This window comes from Halichoeres trimaculatus, unplaced genomic scaffold (genome assembly GCF_033239565.1).
Source record: "Halichoeres trimaculatus isolate MK-OKI-2021-1 unplaced genomic scaffold, fHalTri1.1 fHalTri1_scaffold_5, whole genome shotgun sequence".
NCBI lineage: Eukaryota > Metazoa > Chordata > Actinopteri > Labriformes > Labridae > Halichoeres > Halichoeres trimaculatus.
Genome location: NW_027437183.1, coordinates 16052552 through 16073226, shown reverse-complemented (window position 1 = coordinate 16073226; position 20675 = coordinate 16052552). Strand labels below are relative to the sequence as shown.

Genomic DNA, 20675 nt, shown 5'->3' with positions numbered 1-20675 from the left:
TTTTTTCTTCCAGCTTATTTATAACAAACCTCAGTTGACTGACAAAAAAAAACCAGCTACATCGTGTTTGAATCTTATTTTAACTTTAAAAGTTTAAATTTCTTTCCAAAGGAACTTATCTAACTTTTTAAGGTAAAATGTTACAAAAGCTATATCTAATGAAGACAGGTTAAACTTTGATTTTACAATTTATATATATATATATATATATATATATATATATATATATATACACACACACACACACACACACACACACAATAACCAAATGAATCAGGATATTTCAGATATAGCGTATTACCTTCTCATTAAATAAAATTTGCATCAAAAAGCATCCATCTTGCTTATAGTTTGAAAAGTAAAACTTTATGATCCAAAAATTGCAGTGCTAAATGAGTTAATGTATGATTTTTGTCCTTGGGATGTCTGAATTTACACATTTTATTTTGTTTCATAATGTTAGTTGTGAGCCAAACGTGAGCATACCTAATGTTATGATAAAGAATGAGCAGAAAAACCAATGAAATTATGCTGACGAGATGACGGATTTGATAATCCCTCAGTCTTGGTTTCTTTCTTTTCGTCCAGGTCATGTCTAACGACGCTGGTGTCCTTGGCACCAAGTTGTCCCTTTCCCCCTAGAGCCAGACCTGGTCCTCATGTTCACTCCTGAGTTCAGGCTTGACTCTTTCTAGATTATTTGAGAACTGTTATAGCATTGCTGCATCTGTTTCTGCCATATCCCCAATGCTGTTGTCAGGTATCACTTGGACTGTCAGTGGGAGATCCTCCCGTTCATTCTGCTGGAAACCATTCTGTTCTCTAAGATTGTCCACTTCAAAAGTCAGTGTCCTGATCTCCTCTGCCAGGTCCACTTGCTGACAATAATCGTTCACAATCTCATCCCACTCGTTCTCTAGACACACCACCTGGTCCTCAGGAACCCTGACCTTCTCTTCAAGATGGCACTTCTCTCCTAACACCTTAGCGCACTTTTCTTCTTCTGTGCGCTTCAGCCCAGCTTTCTCCACAGGGTTTCCGGGCACAGCCTTAGTTAACAGGTGATGATGCAAACTGGAAAACCTTTGTTTATATAATCGCCCATTCACTGCACTTTATTAAATCATCCTAATCCATGTTTCCCATTGATATCAAGGCTCATACTCTCCTCAGGCTGCTCTCAGGTCTGAGCCTCAAAACTGCTCATTTCCAGCTTTCAAGACCGGTATGAGAATGAAATGTGTGTTTTGCCGTTTAATCATTATCTGCATTTTTATTTTCATTTTTATATACTCTACTTACTTAACTCTTGGAAGTGACTGTAACATGACGTCACTGTGGGGAATCAGTGGGTTTCATATCATCAAATTTTCTTCATACTATACTGTATCATACTGTTTTGTGTGTTTACTACTTGCCTCTTGATTTTATGCTAAGTATCAGCTATCCAGATCTTTACTGTGACATAAAGACAGTAAAGTGACTTCATATGTGGGATTCCACTCTCACTTGGGGTTTCTTTTTTGCCTCTAAACCTTTTCATTATTAAACTTTCTTTAGTTCTCCATTAACTTTTATCTTGTTCAGTGCTAAATACGCCCTCATTCAACCTCCCTCTTCTCCCCTGTTGCTCTCCTCCTTTTGAATCCGCCTGGCAAGCTCCTTCTAGCTTTTCTCTCCCTGTTCCTCTCCCTCCTGAGATTTCCCACTCTCAGCCTGTTTCTTTCCCTCTCTGCTCCTTCTCATGTTTTCTCCCTGCTTCTCACCACTGCTTCTCCTGTGCTGATAGCCGTTACTCTGGGGAAATCTCACAGAGGAGCAGTACAAAGCTGTAAACCCCCTGTGACTCTGTCTCTGTTTCCTATCACGTCCTTACAGGATCCACCAAACAGAGAGTGCACACACTCACACACATAGCCAGAGTCATGCAAACATCCAGTAACACAAAGACACAGACACTCATTGTATCAGTGGCTTACATCACTGCAGTGTGTGTGTGTGTGTGTGTGTGTGTGTGTGTGTGTGTGTGTGTGTGTGTGTGTGTGTGTGTGTGTGTGTGTGTGTGTGTGTGTGTGTGTGTGTGTGTGTGTGTGTAATAGAGAGAAACAGCGAGAACACATCTATCTGTTTGTATTTATTCCATGTTGACTCGGAGCAGAACTGTAATGATGCTTGTCATGTTCCAAAGGAGAAATGAGCTTACTCAGATGGGCACACACACACACACACACACACACACACACACACACACACACACACACACACACACACACACACACACACACACACACACACACACACACTACACAAGCTTACATAGAGTCAAAACCACACAGAGAGATTTTGAAACATACACCTACTGGCACTAAATAGATACAGAATATTGGAAATCCAAACCAACACAGATGTTTAAGCCAACAAACAAACAAACACACATTTAATCAGGCAGAAAGCTCTCATACACTGTTACAGTTCAAAGTTAGGTCCAGTGGGCTTGAAAACTGCCCTAAACAAGGATGCTGCAGCAAAGGTAGAAGCTGACACTAAAAATCTTAAAGATGACTTCAACAATTGGCCTTTTTGGATCACAAAATGCATCAGAGGGTATTGTTGTTTATTGATGCAAGGAAATAATTTGTTATACTTTATCGACACTAGTCAACATCTTGTCCGGGCAAAATATAATGTGATGATTTGAAAAAACACCCATGTATGGTGAGCAGGTGGTCAAGAGAGTCTTGTTTACTACACGTAAACTCACTAAGACTGAGGTCTTAAAGTTAGTGCATTAGTTTTGTAAATAGCATGCCATTTTTTCACTTCCAGCACCCACTCAAGCATCTTCCTGTGCTTGCTGCAGCCGTGATGAGAAATAACAACACTTCTGTGCTTTTAAGCTGCATAATTCTCTTTACAAACTCCCAAGTAGCTTGGTTTACAAGTCAAGAGTAACATCGACTTCTAAAAAAATTCAAATGTTATCAAAATACTCAAAGTTTGAGCTGCCACTTCAAGCTAACAGGTGCAGCTATGAGGGCAACCACATCACAAAAGCCAGCAGAGCACTATTTTTGAGTTGCAACTTGCCACAGACCTGTGACTGAAACTGAAAATGGAAGAATTTCACTACCGTGGTTATCAAATGGGTGGAAAGTGACTGCAGGCCACGTGCTAGTGCGGGCTGTGACTGGTCATACCTCATAAGCTGGGAGCCATTAAACATGCAAATGTTTACTAGGGTTTATTGGATGTAAAAGTAATCAATCTATGATGCTTGGAGAACTTTGTATCTGGTGGGTTGCCAATTCAAATACCAGCATGGACCAAGGTTGGGAATTGGGCTGGAAGCTGGAGAGGTGTTAGCATTATTTCCTGAGCACTGTGGAGGTGCCCTTGAGCAAGGAACTATACCCCTCAACTGCTCAGTGTTGTATGTCGCTTTAGATAAAAGCTAAATAAAATTGAAAAATTGTAAATGTAGGACTGAAGGTTTCCGCTTGTTTCCAACAAAGGAGTTGCATCTAGAAAGAGCATGGGCCTCAAAGCCCTGTGTTAGGAGGCTTTTCTCTCCATGTAGTGCACTACATATGTTAAGTGCAGTGGAGGGCACAATCTATTCAAGCCATTACTCCTCACTATTGCAACACTTGATAACTGTTAAAGGTACTAGAAAAGCTGGTTGGTACACACTTTGCATGGGTGTAGCAGAGGCTTATTTTCAAAGTATTTATTTTCATTTTGTTCGTAAAGATACTGTGAGGAGGATCTGCCTCGCCAACTTCTGGCCCACAGTCTCACTTACACTGTTGTAATGACTTTGAGCGAGGTGTGTGTTTGTTTTGGAAGGATATCAGATCAAAACAAATCTCCTTTGTTCAAGGCAACTTTTTTTCTGGATACAACTCGCTGGGGTACGGTATTTATCAGTACAGTTGTGTGGTGCTACAGTTTGAAACTCGTCAACAAGCGTATGTTGTAGTAGCCAGCTGTATGTAGCACTATCATCAGCCCGGTGCTCCAACTATCTATAGGCTAACATGACAACAAGCAAACACTGTCAGTTTGTAAGCAGTGGCGTTTTCTTCCGGAGGCCAAGGGAAGCCATGCTTCCTCTCTTTTTTTAGACTGTAGCTGTGATTTAATGAAAATACTCCTTTTTAACAGTTTCGATAATTCTTCTGTGTTTTGTCACTGTCATCTCTTCCTTATTCCTCTCCTCTAGTTATTGAGCATTTTACAATGTGTAAAACAGCACCCTCATAAATGTTCTGGGGCGAATCCGTGGTGAAAATACGATACTGCACGCTGTTGTCCACAAGGAAGCCAAGCTGAGTTGGCGTCCCTTGGTGAAAAAAAAAAGAATGATTAACCAATCAGATGAGGCCGTGGTCATGACACTGCTCACCTGTGATTGGCCAAGACTGTGTCAAGGGAAGCCACCCTGTCTTTGGCCTCAAACCAATCAAATCACAGTATCGTCATCATCAAGCCACTGAATGAAATCAGGGAGGTTAGCACATTAGCAGTGTGTATGAAGCAGCCGGTTGTGTTTAAGTGGGCGGTTGAATGAATTAATAAGATGTTTAAGCAAGTCACATTACATGAAATAGCGATATACAAACTGCAACATAGTCTTTTATGTACCCCACTCCCTAAAAATCATACAGATAAGAGGCTTTGTCTCACCTGGCTTCCTCAAAAAAAATCTGCACGCCACGCCACTGTTTGTAAGTAGTTTAGCTCCTGTGTTAGCCTTTAGCTTGGGCTGTATCACTCTCCCATGAAGCTTTCTCCTATTCTTTTGTCCTTTTTCTGTCTGACTATTGGGCTCCTGTGTCTACCATCACTACAAAATAAGTCTTAGAAATCATTTTCAGCAGAGAAAAACATGGATCTCTCTCTTCATTTCTGCGTCAGCTAGCATGGTGTTGTCATATCAAGCAGTTCAGTTCGGTTTGTCTCAGCATGGCACGCATTCTACGGTGTTTCCACTGACTAATCCCGGGACAGACCCCCAAATTACGGAGACGAGCCATCCCACTCTTTGGCACCCTTTTGTAGGGGTGCCAGACTAAACCGATCTGATCTGAAGGTGGAGCTACAACACTGCAGACCATTGATTGGTTGAAAGAATCGTCACTTTCCACGCAACAGTGGCTGCTTTCTTTCTGGCGGCACACAGTCTTCTCTGAAACAAAGCTTGATTGCACTTTGTTTTAAAGAGCTACATGCCAATCACAAATGCTGGATGTCTTCCATCGCTGCTCTTTGTCTACTGAGTCACGTTTTTCTTCTTCGCTGGATTTATTAGCAGGACACACTGTGTCAGGCTGCTATGGCATCACACTGAAGGTACTGATGCGGCTTTCGGCATCCAGATTACACGCCTCCTACCACAAGGGGGCACGATTGGCTGTGGAACAAAAACAGGACCAAGCTTAACCAACCCAACCCGCACCAAACCGTACTGATCTAAACCTGACTGCTTGGTAGAAATGAGGCTATAGAGACTCAGACGTGCCGTAAATCAATCGAGCCCTGCACGACCCATTGAGGAAGCTAAGAAGTAGTATTCAGGAATAACCTGTAACATGTAATAATGGCGCTGATAATCTCATTTCGAAGTATGAATTACAATAAGGCATATAGAAGGGAGACTTTTGCAAGATCCTTGCAGCCCCTTTAACCATTCAACTGGTAACTGCAAACATTCTGTAGCTCATCTTATTGACTTTTTTAATGTTTCAGACATAAAATCTTGTTCACTCAAGCCTTAGGAAACTACGGCAAGCACAGACTGGAGCATTTCCTTTTAAATGTCCCTACTGAAACTGGTTCAAGTACATTTATGTGTATGTGTGTGAGCATGTGTGTGTGTGTGTTTTATGTGTGCGTGAGTGCCTAGCCCTGGGCTGATGAGGGGAGGCATGTGGCGGCCATTTAGAAGGATTAGAACTGTCAGAGACATCAAGCACGACTAATTATTCTGTTAGCACACTACACTGCAGGGACAGAGGGATACTGTGTGTGTGTGTGTGTGTGTGTGTGTGTGTGTGTGTGTGTGTGTGTGTGTGTGTGTGTGTTAGCAGAGGGCTGCAGGCAGGGAAAAGATGGAGGGAAAGTAAAGCCAGAAAAAGATAAAGAGAGCGATGGGAAAGATGGAAGACAGATGGAAATGAATCGAACCAGATAGATACAAGAGGAGGGGTGAGAGCTCCTGTTAATGCCCGTAGAGGATACTCTCTCTGTATGAAAGATGGGTTGATAAAGACAAAGAGGAGGGCAGATTTAGGGGAGTATTAGTCAAAGGCCCTGTGGGGAAATCTGTTGACGGTAGAGGCAGGACTGAAAAGGTATGACAACAGTGATGGAATAAAAATAAGAGAAGGAAAAGATGTGTGTTTTTTTTTTTTTTTTTTTTCAAAAAAGGAGGGATGAGATAGACAGCAAGATGAGGGGTGACCTACCTCATGCCTTCATGGATGACTGCATTTGTATCCAAACATCCCAACATGCACTGCTCTGCCACTCGGGGCCAAATCAGCCTGCAGCACCCAATCAGCCGTGGCCTTTTACCACCTCGCCGTGGGGCAGAGTGTGCACAAGCTGAGTAAGTGAGTGTATTTGTGTTTGTGTGTGTTTGCATGTGTGTGAGTTCGAGTGTGAGGGCACACACACACACGCAGACACACACACACACATACATCTGTTTGCGTGTGTGTGTCTGAGTGTGTTTATGGATATAGACCTCCTCACTACACTGCCTCTCTGATTTATCTTCAAACAGACAGCCCAGCCATCTCCTCTCCCACACCTCCGTCTCTCTCCTCCTTCTTCCCTCCCTCCCTGTCTCTCTCCTGCTCACCACCCATCCATCCATCTTCCAAATACCTTCCCCTCTCTCAGTCGAACCCTCCCTTCCCCAAATCCATCTCTCCCTCCACCCATTTTACTCCCCACATCCATCTCTCCCTGTTTCCATCCATCCATCCCTCCATCTGCATCTACTTCCCGCGGGCTAGACAATTTCCTGAATCCCACTGAAGTGGAAAGATTTCAGATTTAATACATCCCCCACTCATGTGATGTGCTCCGGCTTCAGAGGAAGGGGTGAGGGGTTCAAAGAAGGAGAGGGAAGGAGAAGGAAAAGGTGTGAAGAAAGTTTCTGGAACAAATTGAAGGATGGAAAACATCATCTGAGTAGTTTTAATGTTACCTAAACATTTCAGTTAGTCTTTGCCCTTGAGGGCCTTTTTCTAGTAAGTTTACTGAGCCTTTGAAGTCTGCCGCTGTGTTATCGACTCCATGAGGCTAATACCAAAGACACAACAGTACTTTAAGCTGAGTATTTATATGTTTCAGCTGAATGAGTAAGGACTGATATTTGGTATGAGGAACTAAAGTGGATGACCAAGTTAAATCTGGGCAAGTGCTAAAGACAGACTCTATGAATGACTGAGTGAAAGAGGTGTCGTTTCTGTGGTAGCATCACTGGACCTAAGTTTTTAGCTGCACTAGCTGTCATAACAAACTCCAGCTTTCAGAAGACTAAAATCAGTAGATAGCAGAAAAGCCTTTAATTCATGAAGAAATGTCCTGTAAGAGGAAAAATGCAATGATAACCCCCCATGCTGAGGACTGTTTTATTTTTTAAAGCTAAAAACAATGTCATGATCATCTAGAAGAGGGCTGAGTTATTCAAGAATTTCTATAGACTTCTAAAAGTTGCAAAGGAAAAGGGTCCCAAAGTCTAGAAAACGACTTGATGCAAACACAGCATGTACTAAAAGATCCACCCATCTAACGTACAGAGGTTTAAAGGTAGCTGACTGTCTATTCTGGTGCAACATTTTAATGCTGTCAAGCTAATATACCACTATTTTAGAAAAGAGGTTTATTTACTGGGTAGAAGAAATCCCCTGTTGGACAAACTGATTAGACTTTACAGTAAAACGTGAAAGCTAATGTCAACAGTGTGCACTGCAAAAACTGAGATATGGGTGTTTATGTCTTATTCAAAGTAAAAGCAAAATTTAAATAGACTTAATAGGGCCACATTCAACCAACAAGTCCAAGGTAAAAGGTCACATTGTATAAAAATATGACGGGTTATCATTTGACATTTTTAAGATGGTCTCCATAAGGTATCCTATAAGACCTTTGTGTTTTTTAATGGTATTTCATTGTACACTTAAAAGGTTTATCGTGGAGGAAGAGGGATAGCGAAAAAGTAAGACTGTCAGCAGTTAGCAAGTGGGTACCCAGTTGATAAAAAATGGGTAAAGGAGAGGGAGCAGTGAGAAGGATTGACTGAGGGACTTAGTGTGTGTGTTCGGTCAGAGAGCTGCTGTCGCTCTATCCATGATTTCTTTCTCCTCACCGGAGTCTGATGGAGAGATAGTCACATTACATCATTTATGCTTCTGTCCCTGCTTGTCTGCTTGTGTATACATTTCTGACTGTTGATGGATGTATACAGCGTATGACCCACACACAAACACACACAGAACAACCATGCCTTGCCTGTCAGCGACAGTTGTCAAGGTGATGAATAACGTCTCATCAAACTCATCAACGTCGCTTCCAGAGCCCTGGAAGTATATTGGCTTCATCCAATCACAGCATGTCTTTGTGTTGTGGAAATCTTTGTCCTGTGTGGGTCTGACAATGTGCTGTCAACCAATTAGCCACCAGCTACAACACAGCTTCACTGCTTGTTTGAGCGTCACCTGCATACAGGACATTGACAAAGTAATATCTGTCAGTTATGTGAGGAAAAAGACAACTACTTTTGTGTGTGTGTGTGTGTGTGTGTGTGTGTGTGTGTGTGTGTGTGTGTGTGTGTGTGTGTGTGTGTGTGTGTGTGTGTGTGTGTGTGTGTGTGTGTGTGTGTGTGTGAGTCAATCTCAGGTTTTCAAGTGAGATTCAGATGGCTTAATACAGGCTATGATAACTGCCAGACAAATATCTGAAAAAGCAACACTCTTGATTTCATGCAGTCATGAGGACAGCAGATGCTTTTAATTTGTTATAATTTCACACTAAATATTGATGCTTCTTTGATGGTTAGATTATGTCAAAATTTACAACAGTTGCTCCTGTGACTCTCATCCTTAGATCATGCTAAGACCAAATTAATGAGTTAAATTCAATTTTCAGGGCTGTTAAAAGACAATAAAGCCATTCAGTCAATTATACACAGATTTAAAAACACCCCAAGGTTCAAACATCTAGTGAATATCATACAGAAGCATAACAGTGGAGTATTGTCTGGTAAGAAGACTACAGATATACCAGTCATCCTCCACTTTTGACTGTAAGACTGGATGGTTGTGGAACCCTCACACTGGGGAAGCTGTAACCATATGAGCTCTGATACGATCATAAGATCTTGAAACTTGAATTTAACAGAATGTATAACTTGTACATGAGCAGCATACTGCAAAGCTAACTGCTGAATTTTTAAAATGTATTTTAATTCTCTCACTAAATTATTCAGTGTTTAAGAAAGACTGACATTTGTATTCTAATTAGTAAGAGAGTAGAGAAATATTTGATGTGTTTTTTTTTTATACACATTGATCTTTATATAAGCTTTAGTTTAAAAGTATTTATCAAACATCCCAGCATTTCAGAATTAGCACATCTTTACCTAAAAGGCCTTTGACTTCTCTGTTATGCTTAAACACACAAACACACACCAAATAAATCAAGTACTGCAGTCATGACAAATACTGTTTTTGTGTTTTTGCTCCGTCATTTCTGTCCTTCCTTTACTTTAATCAGTGCATGTTACACTTGTTTAGGGTTCTTGATTCTTTGTGTGAAACATATATGAAACATAACTTTAATGAGAATATATAACACTATTTCAATTTTGCAATAAATCAAATTATTACAAACCCTGTCAGTATTAGTACAGCTAGTAATATGCACTCTTGGCTAGCTGTGCAGAAAGCACCACAGTGCAGAGCAGCATGCACATGCTGGTGTTTACTGCACTCTGCTGGCCAAATGAATCAGTACTGTTTTTTCAGTTACCTCACAATGTAATTTAGTGAAATCTTTCTACAAATAAGTGTATAACCATTTATTTTACTTCTTTTTATTCTGACTTTACTCTCATGATTAGTCAGGATTTTTATTCTCATGCTGTTTTTATCAGTTTCTTTCATTTGCTAAATGGAAATAAAAACAGAACAATATTCAGAAGAAGCAAGAGAGATGAAAATAAAAGAAAAATAACAGTTTGAAATGACTGACTACTCCACAGTTAAAGGAAGAAAAGCATAGAAAGCACAGAGAGCGCAAGAGAAGAAAGACAAAACAAAGGGGATCTGAGCTGACGGACAATTAAAGTCAAATTATGTGAGCATGCCAAGTACATTAGCTACCAGAGCTGATAATTAATCATCATTATGCTGCTTGTCAGCGGGTCACACTCACATCTGTAACTAGGACAAATTGTCAACCAGTGGAGTGTATAAACGTATGTCTGTCCATTTGTGACAGAGGTAGTGTGTGTGTGTGTTTTGTTATTACTGAGCACACATTTAACCCAATCTACTGATGACAGATTGAGTATACTGAAAAGGAAAAATCAAACATAAACATTGTCTTCCAAATATCACACAAGCCTATATAATTTAAACTCATTAGCACCTTGTTACCACAGAGGAGAAAATCTGTGCAATGAGCAGCAGTGAGCAAAACAGATGAAATTAAACTGTTGTCCTTATTTGCTCTGTTTACTCCAGCACCACTGAACACGAGGACATTTCAGTTTGTCCTTTGAAATCTGCATATTCAGTGGGGCCATGCGACTGAACTTTTTTACTGAAAAACAGAAAAGAAGCAGAAGGCCAGATTTAAAAAAAATAAATAAAAGAATAACAGGACAATTTGAGTCAGAGTTGCAGGAAAAAAACAGATGAAATCATCTGCTTTGCTCCACTGAAGAACATATGGCCAAAAATGATAAGCTGAGTTTGAGAAATTTCCTTCCTGTGTAGAAATTAGATTTTACATGTCAGTATTTGGGTGGCAATGACATCAGGTCTTACCTTAAAAAACAAGTAGGTATTTCCCCAGCAGTCCAAAGGGGATCGAGGAAGGTGTAATATCTGATGCTATTACTACAGGGCAGTAGAAGAAGTAAAAGTTTACAGTCATTGGTCAGATTAATACCTCCACGTAAAGTAAAAGTAATGCTAAAAGGCTGTGAAAGAGGTTCAAAGTGTCTATGAACCACACTTCATAAACCATTTAACGCATGCGCATCCCGCCACAGGAGGAAATAGTGTTTGGAGCGGGTAGAGCGGGTCGGGACTTGACACGAAATCTGAGATTTAATTCTGACTTCAGCCGCGCTCTGGTCCTGATGATGTAACGCCACAGTGCACGTACAACTTTTTTCAACCATGTATTTGTAAGCAGCTGTTGAAAATTTGTGCTGACAACCCGGGAGGCAAACATAATCTGCAGAGTCTAACCGCTGGCCCCGTCGGCAAGGTAACTTGGTCCAGGAGCAGAGCTGTACTGTTAGCTTCCTCATGAGCTAACATTAGGTAGCACGTTTCTCGCTTTATTTACTGTGCACTTTAAACTACACAGCAGTCACTTACTGACCAGCACTTTTCAGAATTTTTGTACGATTTTGTTGCTGACATTTCGACAAAACAGTTGGTTTATTTAACCACAGTAAACCCCAAGGATAATGCTTCGATAGTGCGTTATTTAGCGGATAGCAATAACTAGCAAAACCCATATCAAGTCGTAGCGACTAGCTACGTCTGTTTCCGGTTATTATTTTCTAAATAAAACCACTTTTCTTCGAGGGGCACATATTTGACAGTAAATATTAGTAGAAAATAGTACACCAAGCCGGAAAACATCACTCGAACTAATTTAAGATGTATATTGCTGTGAAATTGTCTCAAAACAAATCAATTGTAAATAAATTTTAAACCTACTTCCGACTCTTTCCGTCTGTCTGCAGCAACTTTATGCATTTTGGTCACCCAGTCAGAGCGGCGCCGTTAGCATGCTAGGACAAGAAAAGCGACAACAACTATTTGTAATTCAGTTTAACCAAGATAGAAACTTTGTTCCACCCTTCTTCTAGAGGACACGCGTGCACCCGCTGCCGATTCGCTGTGCTAGTGGTTGTTTGGTGAGCTTCTGTTTGAATTATACAGCCGACAATTTCTCTCACGAATGAGTTACGTTACAGTCACTCGATCATGCCATCTGCCAGAGGTAGAACAGAAACATTGTGTGTTATTCGCTTTTACCCTAGAAAACTCGGATCTGCTCAGTGTACCTGCTTAGTTGTAATATTGATAACTACTTTTAGCAGTTACTAGTGATTGTGCTTAGTGTTTTATGGTCAGTTATTTGGCTACGAGATCTGTCATGTAACACAACAACCCATGCATTAAACACCTTAATCCCTGCAGTCAGTCATGCCTTTTATAATGTTTAGTTTCGGTGCAATAAGATTAAAGGGGTGGAGACAAATCTATATTAGTTGTGTACAATGTGTGGTTTGTTTTGATGTTGGATTGTGGTGAGTTTTATCTCATTATGACACAGACAGGGGTTGATTGTGTTTCTTGATTGTATTAAGAAGTAAAACAAGACTGTTATCAAGTAGATGGACTCTCGTGGTAATTTTTAGAGAGGGAGATGAGATTTTACCACTTAATCCACATCACCACAAACCAAAATTGACTCATAGTGGCTTTAAATATGACTAATAAATGCATATTTTGTTGACTCAGAAAGCCCATTTATTATAACACTACAACAGCACTACTAATTACATACTTTACAGTGACCACAAAGTTGAATAAAAAAAAACTCCCTTATATCCATTTTATATCAAGCAAAGTATCCCATCCTCTCTTTTCAGGTCTTGTCAGCCTTACTCCTTGAAGACTGTCACCACTCCAGTTCCCTGATTATGTGAAGTTGCACAAAACAACAAACACATTCTCACAACTACCAGTCCAACACAGGAGTCAAGATGTCCATCACCAACACACCGACCAGCAATGATGCCTGCCTGAGCATTGTGCACAGCCTCATGTGCCACAGACAGGGTGGTGAAAGTGAGACTTTTGCCAAGCGGGCCATCGAGAGCCTGGTTAAGAAGTTAAAGGAGAAGAAGGACGAGCTTGACTCCCTTATTACTGCTATTACAACTAATGGAGCCCATCCAAGCAAGTGTGTGACCATCCAAAGAACACTAGATGGGCGGCTACAAGTAAGACAAAAAAATCTTTAAAAAGTTACAGGTTATTATTTCACTCACCACACTTTGACTAATCGACAAGGAGGGGACATCAACTCTAACTTTATATACTTTATTCTGTCTGAATCAGAGAACTTGAGCAATTCATCAATTTATCCTGTATTGCTTAACCTTATTTTTGTTGTCCACAGGTTGCTGGCCGTAAAGGGTTTCCTCATGTAATCTACGCTCGGTTGTGGCGGTGGCCAGACCTGCATAAAAATGAGCTAAAGCACGTCAAGTACTGCCAGTTTGCCTTTGACCTCAAGTGTGACAACGTGTGTGTCAACCCCTATCACTATGAGAGAGTGGTGTCTCCTGGAATAGGTAAGTAACAAGTAAACAGTTTTTAGTCAGCATTTGTATCTGTGAAGACCTGAGGGGAATTAGTGGAGCTCACTGTAACTAAACAGGACTAAAAGAGGTGAAATTTAAAGCCTCTGTCCTCTGAGTCAGTGTTATTGGACTTGCATCTGAAACCATCTTTTTTTCACTTGTCATGGCCCACAGACTTATCAGGACTGACACTGACCCCATCTTCAACTGGCTCATCACGGATGGTAAAGGATGAGTATGATTTTGATGGACCTCAGAGTCTACCCTCCATCGAGGGAGGACACTCCATCCAGACCATCCAGCACCCTCCATCAGGCAGCCGCCCAGCCCCCCCTGAATCATTTGCCACCCCAAACCTGCTTCCACCTGCTGAGGCCTCCACTTCTGCCTCAACGTCGACCTTTCCTGCCATTGCTGCTGGATCAGGCAGTAAGATGCATTTTCAAAATGTCTTTTTGTTTCAGCCTTGATTCGATTGTGGGTTTATTTATGCGCGTTACAACATCCACTTTAGCGAGAACTGTTGTTCTGATTGAAATTGTAAATATCTAAAGAAGTGTGTGATTCATCTTCTTTAAATTGTTTCTGGTAATACTTGTGCGGTTGCAGATCTCCTGTCTGAGTTGTTGCATTAGTAAAGGTCTAACATCTATTCTCATCCACTCACCAGGTGCCAGCTCAACCTGGTCTAGAAACAACAGCTTTACACCCAACATACCCCACCACACCAATGGCCATCTACAGCACCATCCACCTATGCCACATCCAACGCACTACTGTAAGAAGTAACCCCAGCTGAATGTCAATCCACAGACAGGACCAGACAAGACTTTTGTTTTTGTAATGAGTGATTCCCCTTTCTGTTTTTCTCAGGGCCGGTGCATAATGAGCTTGCCTTTCAGCCTCCTATATCCAATCACCCAGGTGAGAGCACACAAACTCTAGCCAGAAGTTTGTGTTTGGTGTAAGAATAAATTTGATTGATGGCATCTTCATTTTCCTTGTGTAGTGCTCTTGTTTGTTATTATTTAGTCTTGTTAAAAGTTCTGTTGCTTGTTTTTAAGCCTGTAAAAGTTGGTGTTGAGATGAGCCATTTGGTCAGGTTAAATTGTTTTACATCAGGGCACATCTACCTACAAGTAATAATTTAGTATTTTACTCATATATAACATATTTTTTAATTTTGATGATGAAAAAATGACAAATGACTTAAAAAACTCAGTTTTAAATATTTTTGTTCTCCACTTGGCAGCTCCTGACTACTGGTGCTCCATTGCTTATTTTGAGATGGATGTTCAAGTTGGGGAAACGTTCAAAGTGCCCTCCTCTTGTCCCATCGTGACAGTGGATGGCTATGTCGACCCCTCAGGAGGAGACCGGTTCTGTTTAGGCCAGCTCAGCAACGTACATCGCACAGAGGCTATCGAGAGAGCAAGGTGGATGAATAAATTACTCTCAATTCTTAGATCTGTCGCAATTTTCTGCTTCATATCATAAATGAGGATTCTGTCATGCCAACAAAGAGCACACAGCCTCTTCGCTTTTTTTTGCTGTCTTTGATAGTACTAATGCAGATATCGATCTCCTAAATTAATGATCAAGGTAGCATTATCATATTGTAATGTCATCAAACATTTGCTCAAAGTTCAGCAGTCCCAGAGTGCAGCTGAAAAGATCATACAACCACACATGAACACTTCCTTCCTTTCATTCTCTCTTGTTAAACTAAAGCCAACCTAAAGGTGGATTTAATCAAGACTGAAAACCTGTAAAGGGTAGCTGTGAAGTCAGACACTGCATTTCAGCATGTGTTACAGGAAACGGACCATATATTTAAGTGTTAATAATGAAACAGTAATAGTATTTTTGGTTCAACAATGAAAACTCTACACGCCACTACTGATTCTTTATACTCTGCTCTTCTCTCTGTCTCTCTCTTAGGCTTCACATTGGCAAAGGGGTTCAGCTGGAGTGTAAAGGCGAGGGAGATGTGTGGGTGCGATGCCTCAGTGATCACGCAGTGTTTGTTCAGAGTTACTACCTGGACAGAGAGGCGGGCCGAGCCCCTGGAGACGCTGTGCACAAAATCTACCCCAGTGCTTACATCAAGGTGAGAACAAAGCTCTGTGGACTTTAGGAAAGTGGACACTACTATGAGGTTGATATTTTCTCAAGTGTTCTTTTTCCTCTTGGGTAAACAGCTGAGTGAACATCTGTGTGATTCAATCTCTTCAGGCTGCAAGCTCTCATTGAAATTTGTGCTGCACAATTGTGCATTTTAGAGGACAGTGTCTCAGGTGGCGCAGCAGTCTCTCGATCTCTTTTCATGTCTCTCATTAGTGGAAATAAATAATCCTCACACAGCCTGACTGCTGCGGCTGCTGCGTTTGCCTCTGATTGGCAGCCTGTGGTGGTTACATTTCCTCGGTGTGGGGGGTTAATTGCGGCTGAATTTTCAGTGTTTACATTTTCTTCTCTCCCACCAGGTGTTTGACCTTCGACAGTGTCACAGGCAGATGCAACAGCAGGCTGCCACAGCTCAGGCAGCAGCTGCAGCCCAGGCAGCTGCTGTGGCTGGAAATATACCTGGACCAGGCTCAGTCGGAGGGATAGCTCCAGCAATAAGTATGATTTGGATACTGCAAACATAGACGCACACTCAGGCACAGTTGTAGTGTGGCATAAATTTTACTGCTAGTATTCACCATGCAATCTTTGTGTTAAGAAGACATCAAAATACTGAAACACATTTCTGTTGGCTGAGACTAAGACCCCTCTCTTCTCTTCCTCTCAGGTCTGTCAGCAGCAGCCGGTATTGGTGTAGACGATCTCCGTAGGCTGTGTATTCTCAGGATGAGCTTTGTTAAAGGCTGGGGGCCTGACTATCCCCGCCAGAGCATCAAGGAGACCCCATGCTGGATCGAAATCCACCTGCACAGAGCCCTACAGTTACTGGACGAGGTTCTGCACACAATGCCTATAGCAGACCCACAACCTCTGGACTGAGCTCTGTGTAACTGCAGCACCACACTGCGGCTTAAAGTGGTGACAGAAAGTCTTCCTCAGTGAACTGGTTTGCTTAGAAAATCTGATAAAACAGCTGTGACTCTGAAGCTGTCTCAGAGTGATAAAAACTTTCAGGTGTGTCTAAGGCACCTTTGTGCACTGTGGCTCCTACCTATGCTGTGCAAGCAGAGTTGATACTGAAATGACCCAAAGCCATGTTTTAAAATTATAAGTCTGTTTTAATACATGGCTTTGATTTTTGATGACTGGATTTATGAACCTCAATAAGAAACAGATATCACATTAAGTACTGTCATAAAACAGCATGACATGCATTAAGATGGCCTGCAGATCTAGGAAAGTAGAATGTACACTGATCACAGTGTCCCTGAAGTCCACAAAGACCAATTACTGTCAGCTTTAGTTTGTGACACCAGAGCTGCTTCTGGTTTTTAGCTCTTCCTTAAGCTGTAACAGCCTGGATGTTGAGCAGAATCAGTCGTCTGTGCATCACTTTCAGCCCTCTGTTTGAATATTATAGAATGAAGTGTCATACCACCAAGCCAGTAAACAATTCTCCTCTGAACTAAAACAAGCTGAAGTACATGGACTCCTCTAGGTTAGGTATTGTTCGCCTGCATGTTTTGAACTGCAAGATCTGGCCGGTCAGCAGGTGGTGTCTGTTAATGCAACATCTGCTTAAGTAAGAACTTGGAGTCCATAGTGGAGGGTTAGGTCTTCACTCACTCTCTTGATATTTGATTCGTAAATCTAAGGGGATCAGCTCACAAGTTGTCTGCCCATAATGTGAGCGTTAGCAACCTCCAGGAGGTATTCCAATCATTTTCTCACACCACTTGTCAGTGTAACGAGTTGAGCATTTGAACATGTGTCTTTGGTGGGTAATCGCGAAGGCATTTCCTTAAGGGTTATTATATTAAAAAAAGCCTCCACAAATCAACCAGTGCAGGATCCTGTGAACTGTCCTTCGCCTATTATGCAAGTCAGATAACCTTTTTCTACCAGTCACAACAGATTGGTGTCCTGCACATGAATAATAATTCTTGACACTTCTTTTGTTTGTCTTTCTAGTTGGGTGTCAAAAGCCTGGATGTTCTCTGGCTTTATACTGATATTCTAGTTTTACATGAGGCCCTTTAACTTACTGGTAGAGATAATGCATTATGATGATGTGATCTGTTGGAATGATGTGTAAACAGGGTTAAAGTGAAGACACAGATCCTCTTTTATTTCTTCATGGGTCACTTTCCAATGGTTTTCTTCAGGTGTTGTTGCGCTGTTGGGGGATGCCCTCTTTTATGCTGCCTGGAAAGATGAATATCATGAAGCCTTCTGTGAACCGCCTTTCTTTTCTTACTTTCGCTGAGAGCATAAAAGAAAACAGTTAAGATTCAGATTTGGGTAAGAAAACGAAAGAGGCAGATGGTTGATGATAGGAGTCTGAGATGAATGGGGGAACAGGTTGGATCAATGTTTTGGTAAACCAAAGTGCTCATTGCTCACAAACATGCTGTAAAGTAAGTGTATGATCATGATACTTTTTCCCCGCTGTGTTCATTTGGAGATATTTTTATTAGAAATTCTAAAGGTAATAATATTTACTATTTCTCCTTTCAGTTATAATACTTTATCTTCAAGTAGACCTTACATTGATATCATCTTTAGTTATCCTCTGGTTTGCAGCCCTCTTGTATACTACCTGATCCAGGTGTCTTGTGTATAGTTTACTGACAGAGAGAAGAGAGTTAAAGAGAGTATCCCAGCATTGATATATTTTCATGGTTTTATTTTGTTACTTTTATTAACTGAGTTGTATTATATCTGTAGCACTTTACTTTTTCTTGTTTTAAGTGAGAAAATCGTATCTTAAGGTGGTCTTCCTGCAATATGAATAAGGGATTGAAAAAGTGAGGTTATATTTAATGTAGGATTTTGAGCAGAGGACACATTGTGATGCATTTGTATTGAAACATTTGTAACACTAAAACACCTTTTGAAATCCTTTTTTTCTCCCTCTTTCACTCTAAAAACATTTAAACACATCTCTAGGGTTTCTTTAAGGTCTTTTTTCTTGATTGTTGTTTTTTTTTCCTTTTAATCCATGTAAATAACTTTGTTTGAATCGCATGTGAGTGTTTGCATGAATTTTAAAGGCAAATAGACCCCTTTGTCCCGATGCTCTTCCCCACATGGTAAAGTGCATTTACCCTGTTTTGCACAGGTAAATGAACTTATAGAAATCAGCGCCACCAGTGGTTTGATGTTGTGTTGTGTTTCTGGTATATCAAACAGAAGAAGACTGTATAGAAATTAGAGATGTAAAAGATCAAATTGAACTATATACTCAACATTTTACTATAAATTTAACATAAATTGGCTTGAGTGCGCAGCCTTAAGTGAGTTTTAGAAGCATGTTTGGCACAGATAATTGGAGCACAACCTCCCCTCTTCTCCTCTAACCCAGCTGCATGCGATACATTCTGTTTCTGTGTTTTAAAAAACCTTTTCTTTAGTTACAACATGCGTTGAATAGTATTTTAACATCTTTTTCTATCCTTTTCTTCACATCAAACTGCCACATAGCATATTCCTTCTTATTTTCATGTTTTAACATTTCAGTACAATATCAACTTCTGTCTCTGTCCCTGAAACGGTGTTGTGTTTTGAACAACCCTATCATACTGATTTGTTCAAGGTTTAGGGAAAACTTGGGGTCTTCTTGTCACACTACTGACCCATTTTGCTATCCCTCTGCTTTGTCCCTCCTGTTTTTGTTTTGCTACTTATCATTTGAGAAGCATTGTTTGAAAAAGTTTGTCTTACATCAGGGATTAAGAGAGTCCAGCTTTAGGATTTATTGACACAAATATGCATCTGGTGATCAAATAGCAGGAAACAGGATATTTTTAGGTGATATGTTACTGAAAGAACGGATGCTGAACTCTCTCTGGAGAAGTTAAATGTTATATTCTTTTGTGTTTGAAAGTGGAGAGATGTTTTTTATATTACTTGCAGTTATTGTAGGAGCCTAAAGACACAGCTCAGATGAGTTGTTGACTACTATGACAGATTGCAGATATAAATTTTACCTGTATTTCTTATGTGAGAGTCTGTTATTAAACATGGAGCTGTATTCTCTATGTGTAACCTGTTTGTTTTTTCATAAATTATAACCCATTGTTCAACCTGTAGATTATATTACAGCAGACACTTTGGTGCAGCAGGAAAGGTACAAGTGTGGTAAAACATTAATGATTATCGCATCACACTTTATGAGTAGTTTGTATCCTATGTGTAGTTTCTGGCTGTGGCTTATCTGAAAGTCAGCATTATATTTTGTGGGTTACAAGCTTTAGCTTGACAATAAAGTAAAAAATGTTACACTCTACTTAAACTATGGAAGTGACTTGTTGCCACACCAGGAGAACCAAAGAAATTGTTTTATAACAGGAAAATGCTTTTTTTAGCCATAACAGGATATTTTGACATTATTAAAACATACAAAATTCTTTTGTTATAAAGCAAAACTCTTCTAATTACAACAGTACAGCTTATCATTTATCTTTTTACTAAGCAATGTGTGATAACCTATTTAGTTTAACTCATGCTTGAATGAGAAAACTGGAAACAGATAACTAAAACAAGGACTACAGCTCACTTAAAAGGAGTTAATGAAATTCTTCATGCTTGGGTTTGGACATGCTAAGGTCAGGCTGTTTTTAACACTGTGGGTGATTTTATGATAAGAATGTGTACGCTAAGAGGGTTTTGAAATGCATTGGGTTTTTATCATTGGGAGTCCATGGCCACCCAAAACTATTCACATGACAATATAAACATAGTTTGACACTGTAACAGCATTAATACAATATACACATATAAAAGAATAGTTATCAAAAGTATTAAATATGTTGAAAAACAACATGAATATTTTATATTCTTACAGCAGGAAACATTTTACTTTACATCCTGATACGGAGCCAACTGCAGAATAAGCTGTTTGGCATTGGCAGAGAAG

At 40.4% G+C, this 20675-nt stretch overlaps 1 protein-coding gene across 3 annotated transcripts; it reads left to right on the top strand.

Moving 5' to 3' along the window:
- The first annotated feature begins 11275 nt into the window (after positions 1–11275).
- LOC141790237 (mothers against decapentaplegic homolog 4-like) lies at positions 11276–19797 on the top strand. Of its 3 annotated transcripts, none has more exons than XM_074669964.1 (10): positions 11276–11511; positions 12914–13267; positions 13447–13621; positions 13805–14059; positions 14301–14408; positions 14504–14554; positions 14883–15066; positions 15572–15740; positions 16117–16255; positions 16425–19797. In XM_074669964.1, exons 2-10 carry the CDS (start codon positions 13028–13030, stop codon positions 16634–16636), a joined length of 1533 nt encoding a protein of 510 aa, XP_074526065.1. In that variant the 5' UTR covers positions 11276–11511; positions 12914–13027; the 3' UTR covers positions 16637–19797. The 3 variants fall into 3 exon arrangements, with proteins under 3 accessions (XP_074526065.1, XP_074526066.1, XP_074526068.1); XM_074669965.1 differs by having other exon boundaries at positions 11276–11567; XM_074669967.1 differs by lacking the exon at positions 11276–11511 and adding an exon at positions 11971–12172.
- Positions 19798–20675: the final 878 nt, after the last annotated feature.